At 49.6% G+C, this 7,963-nt stretch overlaps 1 protein-coding gene across 1 annotated transcript in view; it reads right to left on the bottom strand.

Moving 5' to 3' along the window:
- NPLOC4 (nuclear protein localization 4 homolog (S. cerevisiae)) overlaps window positions 1-5,820 on the bottom strand; it is a gene marked incomplete at both ends in the record, with an annotated part of 22,764 nt that extends 16,944 nt beyond the window's left edge. Inside the window, 5 exons of the mRNA XM_010012348.1 lie at window positions 232-355; window positions 1,464-1,558; window positions 2,350-2,398; window positions 4,622-4,801; window positions 5,664-5,820. Of these exons, the coding sequence (XP_010010650.1) occupies window positions 232-355; window positions 1,464-1,558; window positions 2,350-2,398; window positions 4,622-4,801; window positions 5,664-5,820 (605 nt within the window). The remainder of the gene's footprint in view (window positions 1-231; window positions 356-1,463; window positions 1,559-2,349; window positions 2,399-4,621; window positions 4,802-5,663) is intronic.
- Window positions 5,821-7,963: the final 2,143 nt, after the last annotated feature.

Here is a 7,963-nt window from a genome sequence, read left to right as displayed (position 1 = left end):
GGAGCATCGCTAGCGCAGACGTCCTCCACGTTTAGAGGAAACTGCTGATCCAGGCACATTCTGGAGTCCTTTTCTGCAAGGACTAAAGATCTTAACAGCCATTTCCCAGCACCTGCCAATACTCAAGGGCTTCTCGCTCCAAGTTGGCTGTTCTTGAAGTCACCTCTCCCAAAATAAAAGCCAAGCCCCTTCTCAGCTTTAGGCACGAGGCTCCTGCGAGCTCCGTCTCACCTGTCTATTGAGAGTGATGGCGCTTGGCTGGCACTTTGTGCAGATGCCTTCTGGCCAAGGAGGGTGCCCTTCACAGCCTGACTTGATCTTACAGCTGATGTTCTCCAGGGCAACAAATTTCCCCCTGCGAGTGAAAGAGGAGGCTGCTGTTACCACATAAATGCTTTTGGGTCTCCAAAAAAGCAAGTGGATAGAAATATAGAGGAAGCAGGGTAATGGGAAACAGGGTGGCACCAATGCTTTCATCTTCAGAGGATCTCAAAGCACCCTGCAAACTCCCACTGGGAGTGATCCCTGAGTAAACTCTGCTGCCCACTTAGTGAGGGAGGTTGAGAGGCTGATGTGTGGTCCCCAACTCAGCTCTAAAGCAGATATTCAAGCAAGAGCAGAGACAGAAAACTCACAGGACCCTGATTAAATAATTCATGCAGCACAGGGGAAGTAAGAGATTATACCACTAGGGCAAATTAGAGCTCCTTTCATGTGCAGGAGGCTTCCTGCAAAGGAAAGTTCCCTTCAAATGGCTTGAGCTGCATCTCACAAAGCCATTAGAAAAATCCCAGTGGCATTCAGGAATAGGAGGGAGAAGGTTACACCTCTGTGTAACTCATCTACAGGAGCTGCACTTCAGAACACAGTGGGTTCCCCAACAGCCCTGAGGGGACTTTAGACCCTTTGCTGATCCTTTTGGTGCTCCCTCTCTGCTCAGCACTTGCCTGGCCTACGTCACCACAGCGTCCTCCACCCCATCAAGGGGTAGGACACATCTTCCAGTTAGTGGGCAATGAACTATGGCACCACGACAGGAAAAGGTTTCACTATGGACACGTGGAGCAGAATCAGGCCCTGGGGCATGTTAGGCTCATCCTTCTGTCCTATTCATGCCTGTAGGTAAGGAAAGCTGTTGGTGAATCAAAGCTCCCCAGTTCCACCACAGACTCAGTGCCTCTCCATGAGGTTTGAGACCCAGGCTTGGAATCATTAGGGAGCCTTTTTCCTTCCATCTGGCTTTCTCCCCCATCAGCAGTGTTTCCTGGAAGCAATTACACTGCCACAGCAAGAAAGAAAAAAGGAAAGAAAAATACATTTGTTTTCCTGCCTTTTTCCCCCTTTTCTTTTCAACGTGCAGTTTTCTCCTCAGTTTGTCCTTCTCCTGTAAGATCTGACTCTGCTGTATTTTAAAAGAAAAAGAAGCTACAACAAGATTCCCTCAAACCCAGAGATTTTCTTACTTGTCTGCCCCTCCAGTCAGCTTCCTGATGTAGGCATGGAACGACATGTGCTTCACAGGAGGTTCCAGATGGTTTAAATAATCCTCATCAAAAGGCTGCCAAAAACACCACACAAAGAAAAGGCAGGTCAGACACCTGTCTGATAACACACTGAGCACGGAACAAATGGATGTTCTAGAGTCAGCCCCTCTGCCTCTCAATGTGGAAGCAATCAAGGAAACTTAGGCTCATTCTCAAGGCAGCTACTACTGTGATACAAACAGTGGGGCTTTACAACAGCGAGTTTTAGGATCGCCTCCTACTTTTCTAACAGATTGGCTCCACAAATCACAATGAGCCTCAAAGGCAAAATGCTTTTTCCCTTTCAATATCTAACAACAAACAAAGGGCCCAGCTGCTCAAACAGGGCCAAAGAACTTCCAGAGCACCCGGCGGGGGAACAGCCCCATCCTGGCTCAAGGGATCTCTGCTTCATGCCATAAATCACACAGCACATTTGTAGGCGTTACTAAAGCTGCCTTCAACCTGAATAATACATGGTTGAACTGGGAAGTGCTGGGATCCACGGGAGAAGGGATGGAACAAGAAAATCCAGGCAAGAGAGAAGAGGGAGAAAAACTAGAGCTTTTCTAAAGGACTTTCTGCTAAACTCATCACTGCAGAGAAGCAGAGCATGAACCAGAATGAACCCAGGGTCACGACAGCCTAGAGCTTTAGTGAGCCTGGATGTGAGCCAGCACCTCTGAGAGCACGGCAGGATCCTGACCCAGAGCTGCCACCTCTGCGTGGGCACTGCTCCGAGGAAAAGCCTCCATCCTGGAGGAACCCGAGTGCAAGAGGACGTGCTTTGGTGTGACTTCCTAGAGCACCTTCCCGGGGCTCTTACCTCCAGTGGTACACAATGCACACACTTCCCCAAGGGGCCGTGGCGACACCTTTGCAAAGAGAAAGAGAAGTAGTGTTAGATCTTATTTAATCATGGAAAACCAGACTGTAAAACTGCTCTAGACTAACAGTTGTGTTGTGCAAGGTCTATACAAACATACAGCTCTGAGCCCCCACCCTCTAGGGAGCATTACAGAGGGGTCACCACAAGATTAAAGGTTCAACCTGAGAGCCCCCGGTCAGGATGAAGCCCTCCTCACGCCTGTGCTCTGCTCTCTGCAGGGCCACTGTCAGATCACAGCTTCTCAAGTTTTACAGCCCCACACTGAGGCTGCTTCTCAATTCAAAGAATTCCAAACCTACGTCACGGGCTTGGCCCGGGTGGCTTTAACAAAGAGACAACCCAAACGTTCAGCCTTTATCAGGCCTCAGAGGATGGTGTGGAACAAACAGGGCAGCGTGTGTTTATCGGGCAGATAAAGACCTGCTGGGGGAAGTTATAAAGCAGAGGGGAAAACATCTCCTTTTGAGGTGATTGCTTTGAAAACAACCCCAAACCAATAAAACCTCCCCCCCTCTGCTCTAGGTCAGAGCTGGTTTCAAAGGAGGCCTCTGGAGAGGAGCACGGTGCTTGTAAAGACAAAATGGATGAGATCCAGTTGCAGCATTGCTTTTAACAAAGTATTGTGGCAGATAATGTACATAAAGGACCTCTAAAGGCTGCTAATGCACTCAGCTGAACGCCAGCATCCCTTCATGTTTAGATTGATATGCACTCCCAAATACAGGAACAAGCCCAGACACACTCTTTTTATCATAACTATCCACCACTGTGCTCTGGCTCCCTGCTAAGAACAACACCTTCATTTATTCTGCTGAAATATGTGGTCAAGTTAAAGGCAGTATTTGTGCCATGGAGCGGGGGGGGGGTTGCCTTTCTTGTTTCAATAATGTGACACTTCCCTCATCTATCACCAGCCTGAAAAGGTTAGATAGGATTTGCCACGTAAAGGCGACGTCTCTCCCCAGTTCCTCGCTGCTGCAGCAGTGAAGATAAACCAGATGGAAGACAAGACGAGGGGAAGGGAGAGCTCTTCGGGTGCCGAATGAATTCCTGGTTGCCTTTAAAATCTTCACTGGAGCCCTTTCAGAAGTTACCCTGCAGAGGGGTCCAGCCCCAAGCCCACACCAGAACAAGACATCAAGCCAGCACCCAGGGACGTTATTAAAGCAATAAAGCCCAATTCTGCAGACAGAGGATATTTTAGCAGCATCAGTGTAGATTTAGGGTGGTATTAACTCACATTGTGTTCTTACTTCTACAAAAACCACAAGCTGCTCTGTTTACCCAAGCCTCCTGCAGCTCAGAGCCTTGGCAAAGCCAGGCTGGGTTGTTTTGCTGTGAGCAAAATGGACTCCCTGGTTCCACACAAAGGTTAGAAAGGCACGTGGTGGAAGGGAAGCCAAAAACTAAGCAGGCAGAGACCCAAGTCTCACTTCCACATCTCTGCTGTCAGATACTTCCACTCGTTGCCTTTGCTTGTGTTCCTCCTTTATGAGGAGCGACTGGATCTGAAGATCCCGTGTCCCTGCTTGGGACATCAGGTGAGGCACCACCTGAAGACAGGGATGCGTGATTGTGTTGACTCTGCCCAAGCAGGGAGAGATTTCAGTGACCACAAAAGGCAACAGAGCTCAGCTCCCTGCTCTGACAGAGGATTTAGGAAGTACATCTGACCTTGATGCTCACCCAGCACCGGGTGGGAGCTGCATATTGAGACCATACGGGACAGAAGCTGCTGTGGACAGCAGGCCCCTGCTTCCTAAGCAATATGCCACACACAGAGCACAACCTACTGCTTCTACCCAGCACCGGCTGCTGGGACATCCCAGTCCCAGTGGGGAAGGATTCGAAGCATTCAGTTTAATCTAGAGACCTCCAAATGTTTTAGGAGCACAAAATATACGATCCCAAATCCCACAGCAGGGGCCACCTTGACCAGAACAATGGATGCTCTAAATGAGTCCTTCCTGGCAAAGACCCTGGGATTTTGGTATCTGCTTCCTTCCTTCACCAGAGCTTGATTTAACCTTCCAGGACAATGACAAGGGCTGTTTTCCCCTGTGAACGTTCCAAAGGCAGCGAGGGCCACAGCAGCAGTGCAGGAGGCAGGTCCTGTAGCACGTTTCCTGGCTGCTGCTTTCAGACAAGAGGTTACAAGCTCTGGTGAGGCACAGATGCACCAGCAGAAGCAAATTCCAGCCGTACTCACAGCTGCTGGTCTCGATTCCGGTAAATCTTCCCATCCTGTTTGATCAGATACTGGTCAATCTCATCTTCCACCACCTGAGGGGCCCCCACAGGCCGCAAGCTTTGGGAGACAGAGGTGTCCATGGTCTCTGAGGAGGAGCCAGCCGGGCTCGAGGGGTAGAGGAACAGCATATCACCATGCCTGTAGGCGTGGGAAACAGCACAAGGGTATCAGGAGATGCTTCTGGGTAGCAAACCTCCCAGATCACAGAGAGCATGTAATTTATGACAAACTGTATCATAGAATCACATGTAACAACATATAAACTAACATACACTAATATAACCATATAAACTAATCATAGAATCCCAGAATGGTTTGGGTTGGAGGGACCTTAAAGCTCATCCAATCTCAGCCTCCTGCCATGGGCAGGGACACCTTCCACTAGAGCAGGTTGCTCCAAGCCCCTGTGTCCAACCTGGCCTTGAACACTGCCAGGGATGGGTAAAGATGGAGAAAAAGGCAACAGGAGGATATGGAGAGAAGCAACAGCTCCAGCAGGAAAAAGAACTTGTGTGGATCCTGTGCCCATCAAGTCACAGCCTTCCCGAGGCAGCTGCCAGCGCTGACACATTCAAGTGACAAGTTGCAAGCGGTGGTAACAGCTCTTGTATTTTTAACCAGTTTAATGTTACTCTTGACACCAACAGAATGAAAACATTCCCAGCAAACACGAAGCAACTGCACCATTGGCACCGCTCATCCCGGCGCCAGGACTGTCAGACTCTGGCATCGACGCGAAGCAAAAGGGTAGCAAGAGGGAAAGGGGGGGAGGGATCTTGCTGCAGGCTCTGAGAGCAAGCAGGGGCCTGCTGCTGCCTCAGCACCAAACACCCCACCAGAAGTGACCTACGAAACGGCTGCCGCAGCCTCACACATAGTCAGTTTGATCACCCCAGTTTCACACATCAAACTTGTCCCTTCAAGGAGCTGGCAAGTGACAGCCAAAAGCTTGTCTGTGCCCAGAGCCCCCCTGCACCCACCGCGCTCCCTCAGCACTCACTTGATCTTCAGCAAGTTGAGGGATTTGTTTTGCGCCGCTGTGATCTCGCCCGTCCTGTTTCTATTGGTGTACACAGAAAAGCCATTATTCCTGAAGCCAAATTCTTTTGCAACCTGAAAGAGAGAGAAGAATGCCCCGGTTTGAGGTACCTCACACCCTGGGCAGGTGCTCAGGAGCGAGTGCTAAGCCCAGGGAACTTCTACTGCAACACTTGAGCTGAATTCGTCTGCGCTTCTGAAGGGCACCAGATAACCAAGAAAAACAGAAACCCTGAGAAACACAAGAGCCCTGTTTAAAAAAGGAACCGAAACAGAACGTGTCTCACTCACACAACACAAATGCAGCATTTTATCTAAATCCAGGCAAGTGCTGCCATGACTAGAAGGGGGAAGCACTCTCCTCATCACCCCGGTTCTCTCGCTCCAGCCTTGCCAAGTCATTCTCATCCTCCTGTGGCAAGAATTCCTCCATTCAGAGCTTCACCTCTAGGATCTCCTGCCCTCAGCTCCGCTCTCACCCACCAGTTACTACATGAGTTTCACTCAAGCTCTTCCCACTGTTCTCATTTCTGGGTTTCCCCATTTGCCTCTTTTCTCCCAGTGGAACTTACCCTCACAACAGCCACCTCTCAGTCCCAGGCAGGTTTTTCCCTGCTCATCCTCTCACCAGTTCACTTTAAGGCCGCTTTACTCTTGCTCAAACAAACACCTCTTCACAGCCAACAGCAAATTTCACACTGGGCCACTTCAAGACAACGTCAGTTTAAAAGTGCTGTTAGAAGTTTCTCTAGATGACAAATTTCATCCTAAACCCTTAAGCTAACAGCTTGATTTTCATTAAGAACATCCCCCTGTGGCTTTGGTAGGGCTCACAGGCAGCGAGTGCACCCAGGGCCAGCCTCAGGAGCCACAAACACAATTGCTACACAAGCAAAGCCGTGGAAAGCAGCTTCTCTGTTCCAAACAGTTCATCTCCTGACAGAGTTAAACATTATCTCATCAGGCCACAGACTTCACAAATCCCACACGACATCACCAAGAGGCTCCTACCACGATTCCAACCTGCACACAGCCCAGAGGTCACTTTGTCAGTGCTCTTACCAAGGAGGTGCTATAAGAGACAGAAGATTATTGAGCCCCTCCTCACTCTGGTTTCTTGCTTCTTTTGTGGCTTCTCTGGAGTCAAGGGGGAAGATCCAAGCTAACTGTCAGCACAGAAGCAGCAACCTGCTGCTGTTTTAATCACAGCAATCTAGCTAAATACAAATCCACCATATGTGTTAAAATCCACAGCTATTAATACGCACAGATCTTGGGTGGTCACATTTGCAACTTTCCTCTTTCAAGCAAACCCTGCACCAGGAAACCCCCCCCCCAAACGCGTCTTGTTTTCAGCTCAGGAAGAGGACAGAGTTTTCCCCAGGCCAAGAGGCAATGTCAGTGAGTGCTGATGCTTTTGTTTCAACCAAGTGGTTGCAGGAGGATTGTTCCACACTGCCTCGGGTAACATGAGCCCCTGAAAGCAGCAGCTTGTTTTGCACAGGGATTTTGAAAGGCTTTTCTTTCCTTGGGTGAAGCTGTCGAGAGTCCGAGGGGTGGCTCTGACCCAGCCCTGAAACCCATCAGGATTTTCGCCTGGTCAGGTGGGGATTGATGTGATGGTCTGAGCCCAAGCATCAAACAAAGCCAATGACTCACAGAGAGCAGAAGGTTTCACTCTGTTCCCATTCCCCCTCGCAGGGGGAAAGGAAATGGAGCTGACTGAAAGAATGGCCCTTCAGACACAGGAACACAAAGTACTTCTCTTATAAAGCAAAGGAATCCTAATCTGACAGTTCCAGGTTACAGCAGAGTTCCAGGAGGGAAGGAAACAGAACTGTTCACTCTTGAATAGCAAACTTTAAACACTGAGCAGTTGAATTGAGACCAAAGAACAAGCTACAGCCAATTCCAGATGTGACATGTCCAGCACTCGTGTGCTCTCCTCATCCCAGGGTGGAATCCTTCCCAGCAGATGCCAGAGGCTCCCGCATCACCTTAAGAACTCGCCTTAATCCCTTCCCTGCTCTCTCCAAAACCATACTGGAAAACCAGGAGCACACAAAGCATGTTCAAGTGATATTCAAAGCACAAATCAAGCAGCTGAGTCTGACCTGAAAAGGCCGGAGGCTTCAGCTATCAGCTTTCATAGAGTCACCGACTGCTTGGAAGGGACCTTAAAGCTCATCCAGCTCCAATCCCTGCCACGGGCAGGGACACCTTCCACTAGAGCAGGTTGCTCCAAGCCCCTGTGTCCAACCT

Source organism: Nestor notabilis, unplaced genomic scaffold (assembly GCF_000696875.1).
Source record: "Nestor notabilis isolate BGI_N333 unplaced genomic scaffold, ASM69687v1 scaffold26963, whole genome shotgun sequence".
Lineage (NCBI taxonomy): Eukaryota > Metazoa > Chordata > Aves > Psittaciformes > Psittacidae > Nestor > Nestor notabilis.
This window is presented reverse-complemented; position numbering and strand designations above follow the sequence as displayed.